At 45.7% G+C, this 24462-nt stretch overlaps 1 protein-coding gene across 8 annotated transcripts in view; it reads left to right on the forward strand.

The window, feature by feature from the left end:
- The window catches only part of LOC142889457 (calcium-activated potassium channel subunit alpha-1a-like), a 75832-nt gene that overhangs the window by 2188 nt on the left and 49182 nt on the right, over window positions 1-24462 (forward strand). For all 8 annotated transcript variants that reach the window (XM_076028207.1, XM_076028208.1, XM_076028209.1 and 5 more), the window contains exon 2: window positions 11497-11640. In XM_076028207.1, the coding sequence (XP_075884322.1) occupies window positions 11497-11640 (144 nt within the window). The remainder of the gene's footprint in view (window positions 1-11496; window positions 11641-24462) is intronic.

The raw sequence follows: 24462 nt of genomic DNA on the forward strand, positions 1-24462 counted from the left end.
ATATATATATATATATATATATATATACATATATGTTATGTTGATATATAAAAACAAATTCCAGTGTTCTCAGAGTCTGATGACGTATGAGCCAGTCAGCCATTGGGAGCCACCACCTCTGTTCTTCATATCGGAGAAGCAGGAAATATGATATATTTCTGCCTGATGAATGATTCAGCGCTCCGGCTCTCATTGCATTTGAGAGAGAGAAAAAAAACATTGCTTCGCACGCGCACTTTCGCATGCAAACACACACACACACACACACACACACACACACACACACACACACACACACACACACACGAGTCCCGGCCATCCATCCCTGCACCAACCTGTTGTCCTCCTGGCAGCCCCCACCTCTCACCTTCCCTTCCGCTCGCCCTCCTCTTCTTTTTAATTTTATCCCCCAGAGTCCTAAAGTGTCACAAATGCAGCGTCAGGCGCGCATGCTATGTGCCATATGAATCAGTGTCTTTGTTGCCTGGCAACCCAGCAAGCATGGGCTCCCGCTCGGCCACTCAATCTCTTCGTGTTCTGCGGTGAGTCGGAGGAACGAGCTCGCCGGCCGACCGGCCCCCCCGCATCACATCGTTAGCGGCCCAAACAAGGGAGCTCTCAGTGTGTTGTTCAATAGATGGGGGAAGTGGTGGGTGGTGGTCTGTTTCCTCCTTGCCCCCACACCCACTTAAATATCGGTCAGCTGGGCCGCTGATTTCTGATGAACGGTGGCCATTATCTGTCAGGAGATGGCAGGAGAAAAACAGGCAGGATGACGAGATTCCCAGTCGTCTCCCCAGACGACAGAAAGGCTCCTCGGCCCCCAGTGGAGGACAACCTCAGCCTTTGACTGGCTGAATATTTGGATTAATCCGAGCAGCGAGCGGATGGCCAAGACATCCAGCCAGATCCAGCCAGAATTAACTCTGACTGTCATACCACCATCAAACCCTCAACAGCTGCATGGACTTTGGTGAACCTTCTCATTCTTCTCTCTTATTTTCCCCCTGATTTCTAATGAAGCGCCGTGATGACATGAACAATCAGATGCAAGTAAAGGAGCAAAATACAAGTCGTTTGGCTTCTGCGCAGAGCTGGCGGCGTTACAACATCTGGAGTACAAAGTCACGTGGCTCCTCTTCGTCCTTTTCTGCCTCCTACTCCTTCTTCTTCTCCACCTCCTCTTCCTCCTCCGTCTCCTCATCCTCTTCCTTCTCTCCTCCTCCTACTCTTCCTCCTCCCCCTCCTTTCTTCTGTCTTTGGACCTGCAGTGCCACTCCCTCTGGAAACGTATCGCAGCATATATCAAGAAATGGTCCCTGCTGACGGTGGCACTTCCTGCTCCAGCAGCAAGCAGCCTGATTGGTTAGTTCCAGGAAAACAAATGATGCAGCAGAAGTAGAGTGACGTCCTCTGGCTGCAACATTCTCCACTCGTCTCCTCACAGCCTCACTAAACATTGATGGTCCCTGCAGGGAGCCAGTTGGTTTCAGCTAAAAGAGCCGCGGATTTAGTTGTGTTTAAAGCCAAATTACGACATCCAGTCTTGAAACAATGTTGCATTTGGCCTTTTTAATTCTAGCAAAACGATGAGAATTTTTTCCTAAATCCCCGCAAAGTGGACTCTTAACCTGATAGACCCAGTAAATATTGCTCTGCAGCCAAGAGAACAAGTCTAGTTCCAGGAACTCCGGATAAAGATGCATCTGTTTAGTGTCAACCATATCGTCTGCGTATTTTGTTATTTTTTTTTCAAAGCAGTTCATTTGAAATGCGAGCTCATTTTAATGCTCGGTTTGCACTTGATTTTAAGCTGTTGGAATGAAAGGGAAAAAAAAAAAAAAACATCGCGCAGTCTGCTTCCTAAAGCAAACAGAGCCGAGCTGAACGGCTCCGTTGCAATTTAGCCATTGGTAAGAAGAGAAAGTTTCGACGGTGAGCACTTTCAGTGTTTATGCATTGACGTTTGTTTCCAGTCCTTGTGACTAATTGCAGTAGGGAGGAACTGCACCTGGAGCTGGCACAGTTGCGTTGATGTTGAAGTTTCATTAAACGTCCCAGCGGTGCAGCTTTCAGCCGAGCCCGTATTAATCAACCTCGGCTCAAGTGTCCGCACATTAGCGTGAGTGAAGTGAGCTGTTGGCCGCCCGCTGCTTCCGCTGGTGCCCCTCAACGGGAGAAAGTGTGCAGAGCTCTGAGCGTCAAACTGCTGCCTCTCCCGGTCGGTGAGTCAGAGTCCTGAGAAGAGTCGGGTAGCACGGCTGTTGTATGATGGAGGAGTGCGCTGGCCTTGATTGGTACTCTAACGGTGCCTTTGAGTGCCGTCGGAAATATTCCAATTATGGGAGGGGATGGGGGGGAGGGGGGAGGGGGTCTCCACTGCTGCGGAGGTAATTACTGGTCTGCAAAGTTGGAGGAGATGAGTGGCACTTGGCCACGCACGCGCACACATGCACGGAATGTATCGCACGTCGAGTGTTTCATCATGTTTCCGACAAATTCATCTACTGGAGCCGATGGAGAGCCTTTGGAAAAGGCAGCCTCTGTCAAATAAGAGCATTTGTAGGTGATTGGTTGGACCATTGCGCTCCGTTCAGGCCAAACTGGTTCACCCTCGACTCGTGGAGCCAATTTGTTGCAATAATAAGGGCCTGAAGATGGGCTGACTCACTCAAAAGCGGTAAAATTCTTCATCGTTTCAGTCTTGAGTTAACGTGAAGCCGGCGTTTTCACTCATTTTTTCGAAAACGCCCTGCAGAGTGTCAAAGCTTTAAAACGCCACCCTGTCAGGTGGCAATCCTCCTGTCAAAAGCGTAAGATTCAGTGGTGTGCAGCGCCAAATTACGACTTTCGGTCTTGAAACGATGTTGCATTGGTCCTATTTAATTCTAGCAAAACAATGAGAATGTTCTCCTAAATCCCACAAAAGTGGATTTTTTTAACCTGATAGACGCAGTAATAAATATTGCTCTGCAGCCAAGACAACAAGTTCAGGAACTCTGGAGAAAGATACATCTGTTTAGTGCAACCACATTTGTAATGTGAACTCATTTTAATGCTCTGTTTGCAGTTGATTATTATAAAGCTGCTATGTAACATTAAAGCTGTTTGAGTGAAGGAAAAAAAACAACATCATCGCTCAGTCTGCCTCCTAAAGTAAACGCAGCCGAGCTGAACGGCTCCGTTGTGATTTAGCTATTGGTAAGAGGAAAAAGTTTAGACGGTGAGCACTTTCAGTCTTTATGCTTTGACGTTTGTTTTCAGCCTTGTGACTAATTGTAGTCAAGAGGAACTACAGTGTCCGCAGTTATGATCTGACTTCTACACACGTTGCTTAACCAGCGGTGGCTTCACCTCTAAGGGTGCCAACTGGCCCTACTGACTTTGACCAACTGGCTAGAAATGGGAGAGTTTTTCAAGATGGACATGTGAGAATTCAGGCTTGAAATCTGGAAGTGGTGGTGTTGCACCGAGAGACCACAATTAGGCTACGATTAACTGTAAATATCATACTTTCCATACTCACGCAAATTGAATGAATGCAAGTTTAAATTCTGTAACCTGTTATTCCTTTTAAAAATACATCACTCAATACAAACGTCCTAGTAAGAAGTAAGAATTAAAATTGTAAACACACTGTAAACACTGTTGGCTTACTGGATCAACTGCAGTCAAATTCAAGCTCCTGTAGTCAATAATGAACAAAGCCAAACTTCTCAAGTAGTGCAAATAGCATTCAAAGTGGATCATAAGCTAAGGTGTCAATAGCTCATACACAGTTATGTAATGCAAACAAACTATTGTTCGGCAAATTAACATTTCACACCACAAGCCACTTGTTGTTATTTAAACTCCAACCTCTACTGCTCTCGCCTCCGTCTGTCTTTTATCCACACTTTGTGTTTTGGCACTCTGAACGGTTCCACCTCGTGGACTTTAACTACTGGAATTGAGAGTTACTGATAAATAAATAAACTTGAAATTTGTATATGGAATCATTTACAGCATTGTTTATTTCACGTTTCACGACTTTGATTTCACTCTTCAACCCTTTTCGCTGAAGTAAAAAGTCACACGCATTTGTTGTCATGTCCTTTTTAATTGACTGTGTAATTAATTCGGTCAGCATCAACAACCTCCCCTCCCCTCAACCGTCCCCACCATTGCATAATATGAGCAGCAGGCCGCAGTTTGGCTGTCGCTGCACCATCTGTGGTCCAACGCGTGACAGATTAACACAAATGTTAAACATCTCCGCTGTGCCAGAGGCCGCTGCTTCTTCTCTCACACACATTTTTTTTCTTTTTAGTTGCAAGAAGAAAATCTGTCATAAAAAAAGCAGAATTATTGTGTTTTTATCTGCTGGTGACAAGAATTTATATTTGCATATATTCATATTTTTATGCTATTATTTATACTTTATTGTGCATTTTATTAATATCAGTTAAATTAACTTATTATCAATAAATATCAGAGAGATGTAATTATATTTTTACCTTTATTTATTTATTTACTTATTATTAAGATCATTTTGCAGAAATTAACAGTTGATAAAATGTTTTTATCAACTCTTGTATACACACACTTTAGTTGACACTAAACTTTACACACTGGTCCTTTAAAAGTTCTTATTATATCCTCACCAATGCATAGTTGTCATATTGAACTGCTGCATGAAAACGAAGTGGTAGGACTTTCTGAAAGTAGGCAGAGTTTGAATTCCGATTGGTCCTTTCAAGTGTTGGATACAGTTTTGAGGGTAGTATATCGGAAGTATATTGTGTTAATGTCTCCCAACAGGTGACTCTATTTTTTTTTGACGAACAACACATGCTGCCGCCGTCTAAATTTAGCTTTTGATCGTGCAATGACACGCGTGTCCTCACGTCTGAGTCGCTTTTAGCTGCCGACGGACGTCTGCAGAGTTTCTCTGCTCCGGTTGATCCTCGCTAAAATATTTATGTTCATTCATTCAGTGATTAGAAGGACGCACAGCTCCCGAAGGATTGTGTGTGTGTGTGTGTGTGTGTGTGTGTGTGTGTGTGTGCACGTGTGTGTGTGTGTGTGTGTGTGTGTGTGTGTGTGTGTGTGTGTGTGTGTCTTTCTCCACACATCTGTGGCGAATCTCTCCCTTCCCCTTGATGGAGCTTCTTGATTTTTGTCATTAGCACCATTTATATTAATGCATCTCTAAATATTTAATTTGCTTTTGCGGAGAAAATTGTGTCACCCGAGCCACATCTTCCAGCCCAGCCTGCCGCTGTGGCCCAAGTGAGGGATGAGAGTGCTGTGCAGTGGGAACAGGCCCATCAGCGCTGATCAACGACCCGGCCCGTCTGCGGGTATTTAGGTGAGACGGTGAAACCTAAATCTGGAGACTGGAACTATCGATCAAAGTGAGGCGCTGCTGGAGTGACTGCGAGGCCCATTCTGCAGCCAGCGCTTATTAAAAATGTATCCTGTCTGGTCTCGTTTCATTACAATAAAGTTTGGCGGAAGGTGATAAAAGCTCCCTCGTGTCCAGAACTTTTATACGCGCCGTAAAGAACGCCCCTGACAGTTACGGTGAAAAGAATGTGGGGACGTAAAACTTTGAGCGATTCAAATGTCAGAAATGTGGCTTTTCAACACCGACGGCGACTTCCTGCATGTGACCTTAACATGAAACCACCCCCTTCATTTATTTATTTATTTATTTATTTTATTGAGGAAAAATAATTGGATGGAATAACGTCGTGAGTCACAAGTGATTCATCTATGAACTCCGTCTCGAGTGGCATTAAAAGCGTGTTTTTTGCGCTGGGGTCATCAAGGTGCTGAGCTGAGAACAGCAGGGCGCCAATTAGAGGAACCTGCCCAGTGTTAACTGTGCGCCGCCCGCGTCACGTTCACTTCATTAGGACAGGAAGTGCAGCGTTGGATCAAAACACGGTCGAGTATCTCTGAGAGTTAAACCGTTTAAAAATGAAAAGAAAATCTCTCCTTTATTCAGCCCAACGGTGCTCAATGTACGCTGCAAAATACATTTTGGAAAGCGAGTTAACGATCCATGCTGAATGTCATTATTTAGTCATTATTTAGGAATGAATAATAATCAGTGTATAATGAGAAGTCCTGGAGATTTTATTTTAGTTCTGCAGTAGATGCAGTTGACAATAAATTGATAATCAGTAATGCGAAAAATCTGTTTCAGCCTGTCGGAACTCTGAGCTGAGTTGGAAAACAATGGTAAGACAAACAGTTCTGGGTTCCATTGATAAAACCTGGTGGTTTCAATTCTGAGTTCTATATGAACACGAGTGGAGACAAACTCCAAATTTTGCAACATTGTTGCAAATGATTTCAGTTGGAATTGGGAACAAAAGCCAAGTGTGAACACACCTGAGTTGCCACGGTAACGGACTGAGGTTCCCACGACCCAGAGTTCCCCTCAGTAGTTTCCACTGAAACAGACCCCAGTGCTCCTCCTCAGTGCTTCACATTTAGCATTTTAGCCACTGACTGTATATGAAGATCAGCGGAGGTCCCAGTTTATAAAACTGGAACGTGGCCAAACCTGCATTCTAGATTTAAATGTACAATTGACATTTTACTGTCTCCGAGGGGAAATTCTTTTCCACAGCGCACCGCACAGCTTGAGCAACATCCAGAACAGAAGATCATTGCACTAACAAACACACACATTCGACAGGACATATTGACATAGGCGCCATAGTGCAGCTCATCTCCTTTCTCTCCGAGGTCTGTTATTCAGAGCCGCTATGGCTGAGGGGATCAGGCTCCTGGCTAGGCGAAGCCCTCCTGCAGCACATAGTCCTGTATCTGTGTCCGGAGGCTGGTGGGATGAGGTGGTGGTTGAGAGAGTGGGTGATGTCCTGTTCCATTGAGGATGCGATGCGTGCTTATGTTTATGTCTTGAGTTGGGTGTGGGGAGACCGATTATCTTCCTGGCCTTATTGATTATAGGTGTGAGTTTGTAGCGGTGTTTGACTGAAATGTTGTTGGAAAAAGCAGGTGGACCAATTCAGTAGGACGGGCTGGATGATGCTTCTATACAGTAGTAGGAGGAGACGAGGTGCAACGTGGATTCCATTAAGTTTACAGATGGCAGATGATGACTTCTCTTGTGAATGTCCGTTGTGTGATGGTCAAAGTTGAGGTTATTGTCGAGTGTACGGCCAAGGTATTTAGAACCGTCAACGATCTGGACAGATTGATGGTTGATGGATATGGAGTGCTGGGGTGAAGGGGTTCTGATTATGAGTTCTTTGGTTTTGGTGATGTTTAGGTGTAGGTGGTTACCCTTGCACCACCGGGGGAAGTGTGTGATTCTTCGGTTTAACCAACAGAAACGGGTTGCAAAAAGATGAAAGGAACCCAAAATACATACTCTACAAACTGTTTAAATTTTTTTGGGTGTTAGAAATCGCTAGTAAAAGAATTCAGTTAATTGTCCTTTATGACCTTTATGTGGTCTAAATTGGAGTAAAAATGTCCATAAAATTGCAGCTATGGCTGCAGTTTAGTAGCCAACTGTAGCCGCCTTAGCGGCGGGTGGGCGGGGCCTTGGGCCTTGGGCCACACGCTGCACTAACCCTCCAATCACTGCTCACCCTCCGGTACTGCCCACACCTCCAAATATGGAATATTCCAGTTTCCAAAACAAACCGGAAACTGCAGGTGACAGCCACACTGACCACTGGTCCTCAGGACGGGGTGATACCACGATGAGGTCATGATGACTCCGCCCACCTTCAAACTAGGTCGCTGTGTTTTCAGCTGCTCCCTCTGATGCTGCGGACTGATTGTGGTGCTGCACTGCTGCCTCCATGTCGCTGCTGCAGCCTGAGAAGTCGACGCCCAGTCGCACCTCTTCAGCCCCAACAGCCCAAGTCTGATCCACTCGCTCTGATCTGATCCGGCTAAGGAGATTAAAAGTGAGATTTAGTTTTGTCCAAGTTTTTCTTTCTTTTGCCGTGTGAAAAACATGATGTAACTCTGGAAAATCTCTCCGATTTCTGTCATTTCGCGAAAGAACTTTAGCCAAAGGGAGCGCTTGTTTTCCCCATCATCAGCCTTAATTCAAACAACACAATTGCGGTTATAAAATTAATTTTGGACACAAAACACAACCCCCGTGCCCCACCAGGAAGGGAAGCTGAGTTTCCCCGCGGCTGTGTTTGGTCGACTGCAGCGGCCGCTGAGTGAAGCAGACGTGCAGTTTGACTGCGTTATCAGTTTAGTGCTGCAGGGCCTCTGACACGGCCTGCTGGTGCTCCGCCCGCCTGTGATTAATGGCTCACAAGCTGATTGAATTTCTTGGTGCAAGCAGCCATTTAGTCACAATAATGGAGTCAAGCTTAAAAAAATCAAAATAAAGAGTGCCATGTGGGCGGGCGGCACCGCTTTTCCTGGAGCCCATTTTTAACTAAAAAGGTGTTTTTTCATTTTGCTTTTTTGAAAATAAAATGTCCAACGGCCGCCTGTTGAAGTTTTTTTTTTTTTCAACACATTTCTCCTGAACACAGAGTGAATAATAGAAAAAGATGTCAGTTATTCTTACATTAGTATCCTCCGGTGAGTCCAGAGAGGCTGCTGGAAACCTTCTTTCTGCAACCAATCAGTGTTTTGTTACTACAACATTATTACTGTGACACTGCACCTGCTGCGGTGGAATGCAACACATGTTGCAGGCTCGGGGGCTCACGTCATGCCCACACTGCACCTGAAGAATGTGGGGGGTGCGAGAGGCTCAGCCGTTAACACCGCTACATGAAAGGCCGCCATGCGAGCACACTTTGGCGCGCACATGTGTGAATGGAAACTGTGTGCATGCGTTTTTTCTTTTTAAGTTTTTTTTTTTCTCATGTTTTTCCGTCTGTGCAAAGTGCATCGACTAATCCCACATGGCAGGAGGGACTGCAGTAGAGACACCTCGGGGGGGTCGGGAGAGTGGGGGGTGACGCTGCTAAGGTGAAGGAGGGGAGGAGGAAGAAGATGGGGAGGAGGAGAAGGAAGAGAGGATGAGGAGGAGGAAGAGGGTGAGGAGGGTTAGGAGGAGGAAGAAGAGAGGAGGAGGAGGAGGAGATAGAGGTGGGGGAGAAGGAGGAAGAAGAGAGGAGGAGGAGGGTTAGGAGGAGGAAGAAGAGAGGAGGAGGAGGAGGAGATAGAGGTGGGGGAGAAGGAGGAAGAAGAGAGGAGGAGGAGAAGGAGGTGGAGGAAGAGCGTGAGGGCTGCAGTGCGCTGCTCCATCAGGGCTGTGGCTAATCTCCACATCCTGTCTCCATTTCCTGCTCAGTGGACCGTGCTGGTCCCTGCAGACGGACAGACAGGCAGACAGACAGGCAGGCAGACGGACGGACGGACGGACAGATGGACAGACAGACAAAAAGACAGATGGACAGACAGACATACAGAGGGACAGACAGACAGAAAGACGGATGGACAGATGGACAGACAGACATACAGAGGGACAGACAGACAGAAAGACGGATGGACGGACAGACAGACAGACAGACAGACAGAAAGACGGATGGACAGACAGACAGACGGACAGAAAGACGGATGGACAGATGGACAGACAGACATACAGAGGGACAGACAGACAGAAAGACGGATGGACGGACAGACAGACAGACAGACAGAAAGACGGATGGACAGACAGACAGAAAGACGGATGGGCAGATGGACAGACAGACATACAGAGGGACATACAGACAGAAAGATGGATGGACAGACAGACGGACAGACAGACAGAAAGACGGATGGGCAGATGGACAGACAGACAGAAAGACGGATGGACGGACAGACAGACAGACAGACAGACAGAAAGACGGATGGACAGACAGACAGACGGACAGAAAGACGGATGGACAGATGGACAGACAGACATACAGAGGGACAGACAGACAGAAAGACGGATGGACAGACAGACAGACAGACAGACAGACAGAAAGACGGATGGACAGACAGACAGAAAGACGGATGGGCAGATGGACAGACAGACATACAGAGGGACATACAGACAGAAAGATGGATGGACAGACAGACGGACAGACAGACAGAAAGACGGATGGGCAGATGGACAGACAGACAGAAAGACGGATGGACGGACAGACAGACAGACAGACAGCCCACTCAGCCCATCAGCAGCACCAGGAGCTCTCTGGCTGCCATGGAGACACTCCTGGAGTCTGTGCAGCCTTTGTGTTTACCGTGTGCATGTGAGCGTGAATGTGCGTGGGTTCACTGCTGAGGCCTTGAGCCTGGTCACTATAAGGAGCCATGCACCTGTGCTGCTGCCGCGACACTGCGCTGCTGCTGCTGCTGTTCATGTTGTTCTTGCTGTTGTTTTCATTGTCATTTGACTTCAGATTATCGCAAGTTTTAAAGACGATGCTGATGGATCAGCAGAACCCCGAGCAGGTTGCACTAAACTATCATACAGCAGAAAGTATTGAAGTTTCAGTCACATTCTGAAGCATCAGGAGTGCTTTTTAACCTGTATTATAAAGGCCAAAGCAATGTTGGGGCTGTGGAATGTGGAATGTGGAATTAATCTATTGAAATATTCTACTAGCTGTGTCCTTAAAGGTATTTACGTACAATTTACCTTCTGTTTCTTTAAATGTATGTACTAGTTTTCAACTAAATCAATTATGATTGAATAATTGAGTAGTGGCACCTGGGGCAGGAGTGAGTGACGTCACAGCGCCCCCTGTGTGTTGTTCTGCTCCTTGTCTAGTGGCCTACCGTCACATTGACGCCCGCGACTCTTTCCCCCTTCCACACCACACCCTGTCGAAACGACCAAAAGTGACAAAGAGAAGGGTGCTAGCTGTAGCATCGCCCGCTAAAATTGTAACATTGCAGCTTTTTTGGACCGAAGCAAAGTAATTGCAAAGCCAGTATCATGGATACTGATACCAATGCCAATACTTGATGACGATGATCATTGGGTTTATGTAGTTTGTGGTTATATTATGTTATATTGTGTTATATTATATTTATAAGGATTTAGTAGATTTTTACTTTCATAATTATATGTTTAAATAGATATTTACGTAGTGTATTTTTTTTTTTTTTAATATTTATATGAGTGTTTATATATTGTGTATTTATATGGATATCTGTTTAGCAATATATGTCAATATTTTGCTACCTACTGGAGCATAGTTAAAAAGGGGTAGGAAATTAAACGTTTTTTTACTTCTTCCTACTCCTTTTTCGAACTATGTGCGGTGTTTTGTCATGTTTTTGCTTTTTTTTTTATCTCTTTCTTTTGTATATACAAATAGTTAAGTTGTTCAAAATAAATGTATTCAGTTCAGTTCAGTTCAGTGGCTGTAAAACTACTTCCTCCCCCTCACTTTTTCTTGTCTAATTTCTTTTCCTCCAACACACAGCAATGCGTCTCCGGGCCGTTTCACAGCTAAACTCTCACCGCTAAAACTCAAAGGTCTTCCTCTTCTCTCGTCTTGTCTCCTCTGCGAGCAGGAGGTCCACCGGGTCACCACAGGCGATGGCATCAAGCGCGGCGACAAGGACGACTCAGCGGCCAGCGAGGTGGGCTGGATGACCTCGGTCAAAGACTGGGCCGGGGTCATGATCTCGGCCCAGACGCTGACGGGACGAGTCCTGGTGAGTTCAGCCGCCACCTCTCTCGCTGTGTTTCCATTAACCGTAGAATTGCACAAAACCTAAATATCGCAATAAAAAACTGGTAATGGAAGCACGTAAACTTCAGAAAACCTCTCAAATGTTGCTAAAAAGGTTTTCACGCTCTCAGGAGGTGGTTTTCAATCAGGCGTATCGATATGGAAGTACATTGCAAAAGTGTCATGGAAAGACTTTTTACACATTTACATGTTGTGTGAGGTCACGTGACCAGTTCACTTCAAGTGAAAATGGCGCATCATGTTTGGATGGAGGAGGAGACGGAATATTTTTTTTTACAAGTAATCAAAGAGAAAAGTAAAAAACAAACATTGTTGACAGCCGTCAAACGGAAACAAACGAAAGCAAAGGGAATTCTCCTCCCGTGAGATTTTACCAGAATTACAGCTTATGCGCTTCACGCAACCCAATGAAAACACCTTCGAATGGCAATTGTACTTTGTCGAAATTTTTGAAATATACCCTGAGCCACCAGCGACGTCTCCACCTGCAACTGCTGTGTGAAGGCGTTGGGTGGCTAGTGGTCAGATAAAGCCAGATTACAATCACCCGCCTACTCGTCGACAACCCGCTCAGGACAACGAACTTTCCTTAAACTGCTGCTCTCAGTGTGCGAGTGAAATATTTCATCAAATTAATCTCTGGCATTCTGACACACCAACGCAAACATGTTTATCGGGGAGTTCTGGCTGGAACAATTACAGTGACATTTCATTTAAAATTGCACAAGCAAAACCAAATGAAACCTCTGTGACAAGTCAAGGAAAATCTTAGCCACAATATGAAAATCCAAGTCTACAATTTCTTGTCACGCTGAATTGTATTCCCCCTGAAAGCTTCCAACTTTGTCTTTTGCTGCAACAAACACACTAACAACAATAAACACAAATGTCAACAATGAGATGAAACCTGAATGAAAAGAGGAACATTGGACCCAAAAAATCCCAAAATGACAAAAAACAAAGACAAACAACAAATCCCGGGATCAAAGGAAAAATTTGAGAACTCCCATCCGGAGGTTCCTCAGAGTTGGAGCTGTGACGGAGTGGCTGCAGTATTATTTATTTATTTATTTATTTTATTAGTTTCCTCCAGCTTTTCTTCCAACAGTGCCTGACGAGGCTGCGACTTGTTGGCAGAAGTGATGAAATGAAATGGTTTGGAGTCGTAGCGCCGTGCCAAGGTTTGCCGCAGTGGAGGGAGCCCATCACTGCCCGCACTGTGTGTGTGTGTGTGTGTGCGTGCGTGTTTGTGCTTTTTATCAATGATGGCTGGCAAGCGGTCAGACTGGAGTTTCATTGGCTGACGGCAAACTTTCTCTCCTGTCTGCGGGTCAGGCAGCAGCAGAGCGGAAACACTAAGGATATTTTAGATTGATTGTCCGGGAGTTTGGATCAGATTCCAACAGCTTTTAGTGAAAATATAATTAAGAAGCAAATCAATTCAGTAAATCAGACTTTAAAAAAAAAAATCTGTCTTGTTTTCTTTCGCTCTTTATGTCTCGGATGCTGGGTTTTACAGGACAACACCTGAACGCCTCAGCTGCAGCACAGATGCCCAAAACTGACCTGATGTGTTGGATTTGTGCTCGGAGGGAAAATGTGAAGTTGTTTCCCGGATCAGATCAGACCTTCAGCCGACATGTAAAAGCTAAATCGTGGTGAAGAAGAACGCCACATATGTGTAGGTGCGACAAACAGGCTGTAACCATGGCAACAGCAACGGTGGTGTGAAACAATCTCGGCCTGCTTCGCTTTCAAACTGCGGCGCCTCGGTTCAGTTGCTGTTTTGTACAAAGATACAAAACAAAACGAAACAGACTGAAGTCATCTGGTTGAAACAGCCAATCAGAACTTGAGGTTCCTGCCGAGTGACGTTCCCTTCAGGATGCGGTGAACCCAGAACACACTTTCTTGTTGTTGTTTGGAGATGACGTGCGTCGCCGCGAGCCGGCAGATGATTCACACCGGGGACAAATTTTGTTTCCTTAAAAAAAATTAAAAAAAATTCTATCTTGATCACGTTGCGTTTTGGGCTACAAAAAAAAACAACCTAAAGTGCTTCAGTCGTGCTGCTGCTGATGTCACCTCCGTCCGTGATGAGTCACGCTGGCTGAGGCCACGTCCACCTGCACGCTGCTAACGGAAGTGTGACGTCATCATCAGCCTTCCTGCACTTCTTCTTCTTGTTTTTCTTCCTCACTCTGCACCGCCAACGCTTCTGTCAGCCTTTGTGTGTGTGTGTGTGTGTGTGTGTGTGTGTGTCTGTGTGTGCGAGAGAGAGAGAGAGGGAGAGAGGGAACGAGAGCGAGCCAAGGTGCCCCGTCTGGATGATGACTTGACACACAACAAGTGTTTAGCGAGGTCCCGTCTGTAACCATGGCAACTGCAGCTTAGCTCAAAAAAAAGGAAAGAGAGAGTGAGAGAGAGAGTGAGAGAGAGCGAGAGAGTGAGCCCAGCAGATGTGTGTCAGCCTGTTTGGGTGGAGCAGCGAGGCCACATGAAAGCCTGTTTCCAGGCCATCTGATCCGATCGGGGCCGCAGCCGCCGGTGGATGGATTAAGTCAAAGGCAGGGTGTGTGTGTGTGTGTGTGTGTGTGTGCGTGTGTGTGTGTTTGTCGACATCCTCCTCCCACGTTGTTGATTTCTTTAAAACCCGGCGCTTCGTCTCTCCCGAACCCAGTTTGCTCTTGAAATATTACCGGGAAGATTTGTTTGTTTATTTATTTATGTTTTGTTTTACTGCAGGACATAAATATAAAAAGCATATAAATCTTTACCGGCCTGCGTTAATAAAGACCAGCGGTGGATGTAAGGGTGGATTTTCCACAGCTTGGCAACCAGAACTCTTCCCATGAAAGCTGCCACAAATCCAATCCATTGCCCTTTAATTAATTTCACCAATCAAACCGGAGCGAGGATGAAAAACGGGGGTGAGATAATAAATCAAACCCTGAGAGACGGTCGACGGTGCGGCGGGAAGTTTGTGAGCTGAGTTCTCCTGCAGTTCCCGTGCAGCTTCTTCTTCTCTGATCCTTCATCGATCGGCGGAAATCAAGCAGACTTATCCGTCAGCTACCTTTTTTTAAAAAAAAAATGTGTTTGTTTTTGTGCAGCTGAAAGCGGCGGCTAATGAAGGGAGGGATGAAACAGAATGGTGGTAAACAGAGTGCAGGTGTTATTTCTGCTCGGTAAACTCGAAGCCGTGGCTACTTCAAAGTCTCGAATGGTTAACTGAAGGAACTGAAGCTTGCCGTCATTTATTTTGCATCCCAGACTCGGGCGGAGCAGCCACGCACAGGAAGTTACCCCGGAAACACTCTCCAGCGCTCCTGCAGGTCCAGGGAGCGTCAGGTTTAACCCTCTGTTTACAGCCTCCTGCTAAAACTGAGGCTCTGCTGGACCTTGAACTTGTCTGGAAGGAGAGGAAACAAATGCAGGTGGCTCTCAGGGGGTGGGGCCAACAACTGACTGTGGGTCTGGTCACAAAGGTGAAAACAGTATGAGTACAAATGTCCCTGATGACATCACAAGTGGACTGATTTCCAGAACTGTTGTGGCACACGTGCTCTGAAAAGTGGATGAAGAAAATGAAGTGGAGGACGAACTTTTCTTATTTCTGTGGAGATGGAGATGTTCACTGTTGTCATTAGGAGACATTGTCAAAGTTGCAGCGTTATTATTCAAAGTAAAACTAAAAGTTTATTTAAAAGATGAAATTGAACCATCATCAGGGCAGCAAAAGCACTGTGGGGATAACATTTTTGTGCTCTTTGTATTTAAAAAAAAAAAAAAATCCTCTTTCTTCGCTATACATCGTTTCGTCTCACAACATTCAGTTTGATCATTATTACACCTTTTGGCAAAGTCGTGCACCTGCGAACGAGCACGTTGATTGACAACCAGGTGCGGTGGACCCTCCCACTCCTCGCCGCTGCTCCCCGCCGCTCCGCCCGCCGTCATGTCTCGGCCGCTTGTAAAAGATCAAACGTTGCCTTCGGGGCTATTTCATTAGCGGGGACGACGCTTCCTGATGACCTTTCAAGTCTGCTGAGGTTTTGTTGGCTGAGAGACCGGGGCCCCTCTTCTCTAATGTCACATCAGGACAAAAAAAAAAAACAACCAACTATCTGGGCCTTGTGCGGTGATCCTCTGGGTTCAGATCGGACAGCGGCTGCACGACGGCGAGAGTTAACCCTCAGATTTGGGCCACGGAGAGGCTCCCATCTGTCACTCTTGCATTATTGCATTATTGCTGCCTTTGATTTTTTTATGCCCCTCCCCCTCAGTCGCTGGGGACCACCCACCTTGTTTATCCGCATCCAAACAGAAAGAACTGGGGGTGGGGTGGGGGAGGGTGAAGCTGGTGCCAGGAAGCCCGTCGGCTCTCCTGTAAGGTCACAACTCTGCTTCCTGTTCTTGGTTTGAGAGAGAGAGAGAGAGAGAGAGAGAGAGAGATGTTTTTTTTGTTGTTTATTTTTTTCAATCCAGGGTTCATCACCTGATTTTACCCACAATTCCCTGCTGGACCTCGTCTGCACTCGACAGCCCAAACACACACAAAACTACAACTTTATCGCATTTAAAGGTCAAATGACAGAACAGAGCAGGTGGGGTGGCGCAGCAGAAGAAGGAGGAGATGTTTTCAAGAGTTGTATGGAAGTGAAAAAAAAAATTGACTGAATGAACCACGCAGTGACACTTGTTGGAAGGGAAACATTGGGAAATGGAAAAAATGTAGTAAAGGAGATGGTTGGCACTGGAATGAGCCTCAATCTGATCATCTGATGATGACGTTCATCAACTTGCACTGATCCGTCAAATTGAATCGACCTGATCACCAGGCTGGACGTGGAAAGAGATATTGCCCTCTATGACATCACTAGGGGATTAAACAATAGCCGTCAGCTGAACCAGTTTGGAGCGGGGGAGGGGGATTCACTCGGCTCCTTGCCCGCCGTCAAGTCCGGCACTATTTTCGGGCGGCAGCAGCTGTTGCTGCCAAGCTCGTCCCGTCCTCTCAGGGTTTTCCAGGAGGAAAGTTTGTGATTGTTCCTGGCGACGGAGGCTCAGTGGGACACCAAGACACGTCCAATCTCTTCCTTCCTTGAAACCAAATTAAAACAAACCCTGGTTAGAGAGAGGAAATATATGGACGTCTAGATTTGAAGTTACAGTTGGTCTGTCCTCCTGGTAACACTAACTCTACTCACATTTACTTAACACGCTGCTTCCTGGAGTTATTTGGCATCATTAATCATGTGTGGACTTGATCAAACTGAGTCTTGAGTCTGAGCACGGTCCAGCACTCACTCACCACACCTGATTCTTATCATCAAAGTATCATCTTATTATCAACAGCACCAAGAAGAATCAGCAGAGATCTGAACTAACGTAGAGAAACAGACACAGAAACACTGAAATATTGAATAACTGAATTTTTCTGAAAGTCTTCAGCTGTTAAACACCGTCACAGGCTCTCACTTCTCCTCTTGTGGTTCAATCACGGCGCTCCTGTAATTTTGCCCACGGCAGTCGTTGGCTGGCAGGCACGAAGCAGTAAACGTTCCCGTCTCTGTGCAACAGATTAGCAGTTAGCATCCTCCTCACGGGGGCTGGCGGCGGATGTGTAAGCACAGCTAAACACCGCCGCAGACGTTTCTTCTCGGGAAGCCGCATAATGAGCCTGCCGCATCAGTATTCCCCTCCGTCCTCCCCTCTTTAGTTTTCATGAGCGGAACCGTTTCTGCTGGCTCTAAATGTCAAGATGGAATTTGTTTAGTGCGAAACCGGCCGAGTTTTTTAATTATTTTTTTTCCTATGTGTGGCGAGCGGAGCGCCGGCTTGACGACGGCCTCTCGAAAGAGGCGACCTAACAGAGGGGCGGGGCATAGCTAGCTTGGCAGGCTCACAGAGGAGGAACAGCAGGGTTCTGGTGTTCTGTCAGAAAGTCCCAAATGGGAGATGGTGGTGTGTTTCAGGGATATGTCACTGACTAACAATGAGCTTTGATTCAAAACAAATTCATGAAACACAAAACGCAAGGGGGGGGCGTGGTTCATCTTCCCTCTGACATGTTTTTCATCATTGGAGGTGAATCTGACTTTCCTCTTAGAAAGAACTGGAAACTATGAAACTGTTTCCGAGCAGTTGGTGTCCATGTTGGTAAAAAGAAACCCTTTATTCCATTATTCCTTTATATTCCCTTTGCTCTGGAAAAATGATGCCATTGTGTTTTGTTTTGCAGCAGGGGACTGATGACGCGATTTAATTAGTTAATGGCATTGGCTGGAAAACAGTGGGTGGCCTTAGTGGCCTTTTGAAGCTGTAAGCACTGAGGGGCATTTTTCCCTGTTTGGGAATGAAAGATTCTTTTCTAAATGGATCCACAGCGGTTCATTGCAGGGCCACAACGCTCTGGTGACTTGACCAGGGTGTCGCCCTGCCTTCGCCCTATGACACCAGGGAGAGGCTCCAGCAGACCCCTGTTATTATTAGAGTTCAGGACGAAGCGAGTATGGAAAATGGATGAATGGATCTTTTTGTACAGTTTTTTTTCCCGGACGAAGGGCATCGATTTCAAAAATAGTGGTGCGTTTTTTACCACACTGGTACCCCAGTTCCAGTTTTCTAATGGCAAAATACTTCTTTTGAGAAACGCCTGGCAACACGACGATGAAATACCTGCTGCCGCTGCTGCCGGCGTGTCAAGGCCGGCAGCCTCGTATCGAAGCAACCAGACAGGAAAAAAACACAGAGAAATATTCAGTTGCAACAATGTTCTCTTCAAAACTCATCTCACTGCTCAGCGACACAAACGCAGAGAAATTGAGTACTGAAATCATTCTGACAGGGCAAATTGCAGGGAAATCATAAAAGGATGTTATTGATAATACCATCATCCGACTCCTTCTCTGTTCCCCTCATTGATTCCTCTGGATTGCCAAGTCAGAACGTTGCGCGACTTCTCCAGTATCGACACATTTCAGTTACAGGCTGTGAGACTTTCAAGACAGATTCTATCGTTTGGCCAGCAGGGACAAAAACTCTTGAAATGACTGGCTGTCCATGTGAAGAGGAGGATCCCTAAAATTGTGCAGTGATGAACTGGTAACATTTTTTTTGTTGCTCTTAATTATCAAATAGACCTTTATGTGTATTTGGTATAATGTTCAATAGAAATGGCTGTAAAGTTGTGGGCAATATAGAATCTTCTGGGTTTTTTCCCCGTGTTTTTCCGGGCCGGAAGCTCAGATGGTGCTGATCGTGAAAACCACTTGGTTTCAGAAGTGGTGGTGGACGCTCAATGACTCTGCCCATCCTCAGATAGAGTCGATGGGTCAGACGAGGAAAAGTGGGAAATGGTAGGAAGTGTTTGAGTGTTTTAAGACGGCAGCATCAGGAACACAAGTGGCTGAAAAAGGATTTAAGCTGTGATGTTCCACTAGGAATGGAAAATCCAGGAACTAGTCCCCACCGTGGAACTGGTTCTCGATGACCACGAATAGACTCAGCATTCTTTTTATTTGCAAATGCTAAGTGCCTCCTGCTCTGATAGGGCGGAGCAGCAGCTAGCGGACTGATCAACTGTGATGGTGACTTTTTCAGTGCCTGCTAAGCTAATTTGTGTTGTTAAGTTGCACAAACGTCATGATTAGATGAAGCTTTTGTTTGTGGTGTGAAACATTATCAAATTTTGTTTTATTCGTTTGTTTTTTGAAATGGCTCACTGTGAAAATACTCTGCGGCTCCAAAGACATTTCTTCCACGCAGGTCATTCAGGCGCAGGAGGCTCATCTGCTGTGTTCATTTAGGCTAAAACTAAAAGTCATCATATTCCCAGCCGCCCCCTTCTTTTTTTGCTCTCAAAGCAGCAACACTCCTGGCACTTTACACTGAGTCGACTTTCAGTCAGCCGCGGTTCACTTTAATTAATGCCTGTTGGAGAAACAGAACGTTTGGAGGTTAATAGACGTCGGTGCCAGACTCGGAGTCTGCACAGCTAATTGGCAAAGCTAAAAAGTTTTGCCTGATTGCAGACGCAAAGTAGTTTGCAGATCTTCCCCGACTGGGAGCGTTGTTTGCATTTCAACAGCAGAGGAGTTTGGGAGTTTGGCCGCTGGGTGTTTCTCTCATCTGTCTCTCCTCCGCTGGCAAGTCCTTCTCTCTGGAGTCCAGCCAGAGCCGTGACTCACGGCTTCTGTCGGAGATTTTATCCTGTCAGACGACAGTGTATCCACCTCATACCTCAAGGAGGCCCTGCATGAATTGTGACTTCCTCTACGTAATGGAACCGGCGTTAGCTTACACACCAGGAGTGCTGCATGCTAATCCTCGAACTTGGCATAAAAGAAGCAGGACCTCCTGCTGTTAACTAAAATATATATTTTTTTAATGCTCCTGCAAACGTGTTGGAACTACTAAATGTTAGCGGATAAATGCTCCAAAGCAGTGTCCCCCACAGGCCTGTAAATATATGATGCTGCTGTCAATCCGTCTGAGGATCCTCCCATCTCTTCTTCTGTGGTTCGTCGTAGCCCAGCCACAATGTCGGACGCAGCCCAATAGTCCATGAAGTTAAAACCAGCGTCATGTCTTGTCAAGTTCAGGTTTTTCAGCCAAATTCTTTTCAATCCTCGAACTAAGATGCTTTTTTTTGTTTTTGGGATGCACAGTCGTTGTTGAAGCTATGAGTTTAGCTCCATCCGGCTGTTGGTATGGCCACCGGTGACACAATAGGATGACAAAGCTGCAGTTGTCAGGAAAAAAACAAAACAGCAACTTAACAGCTGTAAGTCAAATCGATTGACTGTCAAATAAGCCAGCGTCCGTGCCCAGCTAGCATGTTTAGCCAGTTGCTAACAATAAGCTGGAGCCCTGGATGGAGGTGGATATGTTGATGATTTTCTCGTTTCTTCTCTCTGGCGGCTTTTCATCTCGGACAGACAGCGAGACTCGTCCACCCCTAAGCTCTTTACGGCCCTGCTAGCGATGGGGGGGCGGTTGTTGGACCGCTTCCAGGCCGACTTAAATCGAGGCTTAGCCTCTGCGATTGGGATTTGCGGCGTGTTTTGGACGGTGGTCTGGTATTTGTACGGCAGAGTGACCGCAGCTGAGCGTAGCGGGATACGTTTAAAGCTGCTGTTTATTAAAGGAGCAGGACCCGCCGTTTGCCCCCCCCCCACGTGCTTAAGGGAAATCCCAAAGGGGGCGGAGCTCCGACTGGCTTGAGCCAAAATGTCATCGGCTCTCTGTGGTTGAGATCAGCGGCTTTGAACCGCTGCCGCCGCTCGTGTCGACGAGCAAACAGAGTGTCGGGTTTCAGGCAGTGTGTAGTTACAGTGCAACCAGCAGCAAACACTGACTGAGTGGCGGCGGCGAGCAGCAGCTTTAAGGTCATGGGTTCGGGTTTCCAGCCACTTTACCCTCCATTGTTTTTTACACATCAAGGGCCAGTGCCCGATGTCAAGCTAGTGGGAAACACCCGTCCACAAAAAATGTCCGGAAATTTAAACCTAAACAGCAGGGGAGATTTTTTTTAAAATAGTAGGTCAATTTTTTCTGATTTCCTTATGGATTTTTTTTTCTCTGTTATTTCTTTTTGATTGTGCTGAGACTCTAGACACTGACACACAGAGGCAAACCACACGGTTGGTTTTTTGATGTGTCTTGGATCCAGTCAGCCAGCCCCGGGGTCGGCGCTAGTCCCCTAGTGTTTGTCATCTTCACCACCTTCATCTCCAGGCTGGATGTTTCCATCAGCACCAGCCCAGCGCTCGTTCTGGGATTCCCAGCAGTAACACCAGCAGAGATCCCGTCACTGTGTCTGTGGAAGTTCTAATCAGATGATTAGAGCTCGGCGTGTTGATTCTGGGTGCCCTGGTGTGGGTGGAGGTGGAGGTGGAGGCTCTGTAGTCTTGTCCCCAGGCAACTCCACAAGCTCTGGAGTGTCGTTGAGCACAACAACAGCAACGCACAGCAACATTTACTGCAACATGCACTGCGACTTTGGCAGGACTTCACTGCAACCAATTATTAAAAAAAAAAAACTGTTATCAGTAAAGTGTGTCAGTGAAACAGTGAAATAGTCCATCCATCATTGATTTACTCTATTCCACTTTTCAGAGAATGTGTGTTAATCCTTCAACCGGCTGCCTAAACCAGAAAGAGAATTCTTGACCAATTAGGAGAGGTTAATATTAAAAAAAAATCATGGTAAAGAAAACTAAAATCGTTTAACTGTAATTGTTATTTTTTTTCTCTCCCATCACCGCTTTTGTTCAGGTAATCTGCCCTTTGTGACAACACAAAGGACATTGAGGCTTCCTTTCTGGCCTCTCTGAGCTTTTTTAAACACAAAAACAAAATCATCTAAAATGTAAAATGTATTATGAGGGTTTTGTAAAGTATAAATATGAAGATTTTGAAACTCTGTAACTACAGGACTAGGCGCAGATGTTTGTATCCTGTCAACACACATACAGGCGCCTGTGTGCACACACACACACACACACACACACACACACAGAGGACATTTCTCTCTTCCATCCTGTCTTCCCCTGGTCCCCCGGCTGCGACGCTGCTCTCTCCTGCCGTCAGGGAAGGCGTCTGTTACCTTCCTGTTCTGGTTCCCTCTGGAGTCGAGATGCGACAGCGTTGCGTCAGCCTCGTTTCCCAGAGCTGCAACACAAAAAAACCCTACTCACTCATTAAAAAGAAAAACTTCTTCAGCCGTGTTGCTATCCAGACATTTTAAACGAAATTCAGAGGTAAAATCTTAAGCAGCGGTTGGCTGGGTAGATTGCACAGAGGAGCTTCTTAAAGAGCTAATTAAACGTCTCACAAGTCTTTTGACAAATTTGCTAAGTATGTGAGCAAATACGAGCAAGTTGTGGCGTTTTAAACAGATCCCCCCCCGATTTAATCAGCCGCTCTGTCGTTAAAACCAACTCTCTTGCATCCTGTTTTTCACATCTTTTCCTTTGAGCAACGTTAATAATTTAAACATTCCAGAGGTAGATAGACTTTCATCATTAAAACCCATTCACAAACATGGCGCTTTGCACGGGGTTCGTACAGGGAGGTCATGTGACCACTCCCACCGGGACCAGCTGTTGCTCAGAGAACTGACAATGTTATGACTGAACAGGGTGCATTGTCTCATTCTAATGAGTCTTTTTAACTGCTCCTCTCAAAGTCTCTTTAGGTTGTTGCATTTATTCAAGTGATCGCTGTCATTCGATGATTTTCCATCCTTGTTCCTACTGAGTTTTTGTTTGTTTAAAGTCAGACTGCAGCGACAAGAAACATGATTATTTTATTTTGACTGACGTTTATAAGAGCCACTGGGTTTTTGAGTCGTTTGAGCCTCTGAGTTAGTCATCCAGAGTGTACGTGTGCAGTTTTCTTTTCTCTCTCCTTCTTATTTAGCAGTATGTTATTTTTGTGATTGGTGCTGGGCGACAGTGAGAAGTCCATGAGTTTAAGTAAAAAAAAAAATCCAGAGATGTGGCTTCTACCACAAAGCTAATGCAATGTAGTTCAGACAGCAGTGATAGTGACAGTAGTAGCTTTGTCTGGTCTATTCTTTGCACTTAGCTAACTAGTAGTAGCAGGGAAGAGTCAGTCATCAAGTTCATAGGGACCTGTTGACTCAATGGTTGGCTCAGGACTCGCAGATGCTAATAAGCATCATTAATGGACATGTTGTGTTTTAGAACATGTTGAAAGAAAACATGAAACAAAGAAAAATTGATAGAGCGGTTATACATTCTCGGGAGCGGTTGGATCGTCACTCTGAGTATGTGTATAATGTTTGCTTGACTCCAAATCCCCCCCCCCCCCGTTGTGTTGTCTCATTCCTGAACATTTTATCGAAAGGGCCAAATATTTTGGCCGAACGTACTGAACTTCCTGGAACAATTTGTTTATTTTGCCCAAGTTTTGCTTTCTCCAAATTACATAATTTACAATTTTTGGTGAAAGGTGCAGAATCGCCTGGCTGAGTCGCTCACATGCTGCATTCTGTGAACATGCTGCTTGCACAACCAGCCCCTGCAAAATAAAATCTGCCGAAATCAAGCACCAAAGAATAATGGCAAACTCTAGGTCACGAGGAAAAACTCAAACAGCATTAAAACCAGCTGCAATTGTCCACTTTCAGAGAGGAAAATGATGCTTGATTTTGTCTTACAAAATGTTGAGGCGGGAGCTCCGTTGGGCTCGCTGAACCAAACCCGTCCAGCGCTGCGTCCTTCAGATCCGACTTCAGTCGCAAATCGTGGCACCAACATCACAGAGCAGCACAGCCGGGGTCAGGCCGTTCGCGAGGGGCCAATTTCATATGAGAGACTCACGTGTCTGAAGGTTATTGTATAATATATATTAACCTTCCACTGTTCCTGTCATCCTACAGCCTGTTGTCAAGTCTGATTGTCACAGTGATGAGTTGTGTTCCACCAGAGCTGCTTTACAGAGTGCCTGGTTCGAAGTCCTATGTCTGTTCTTTCTGTACAAGCCTTCTTCTCCATTTAAAATGACCTGGTTATATTTGTTAGTAGTATTATTTACTGCTTTTCTCATCGCAGTTGCTCGGATTCTTGGAATCTCAGAGGAACTTAACTGTTTGTATCCAAAGAATTGATCTTTAGCTGCAGTTATGATCCTTGAAACTGTTCAAAACTGTGCTCCACTGACTGTTACAACAGCTGCTGAGGCTGTTTGCGCTTTAAAAATGTCCACGTTAAAATGCAAAAACTCTCCAAACATAACAGCTTTCCGTCTTCAA

Source organism: Nelusetta ayraudi, unplaced genomic scaffold, assembly GCF_046127955.1.
Source record: "Nelusetta ayraudi isolate G7.1 ecotype Tasmania unplaced genomic scaffold, CSIRO-AGI_Nayr_v1 ptg000022l, whole genome shotgun sequence".
In the NCBI taxonomy this organism is placed as follows: domain Eukaryota; kingdom Metazoa; phylum Chordata; class Actinopteri; order Tetraodontiformes; family Monacanthidae; genus Nelusetta; species Nelusetta ayraudi.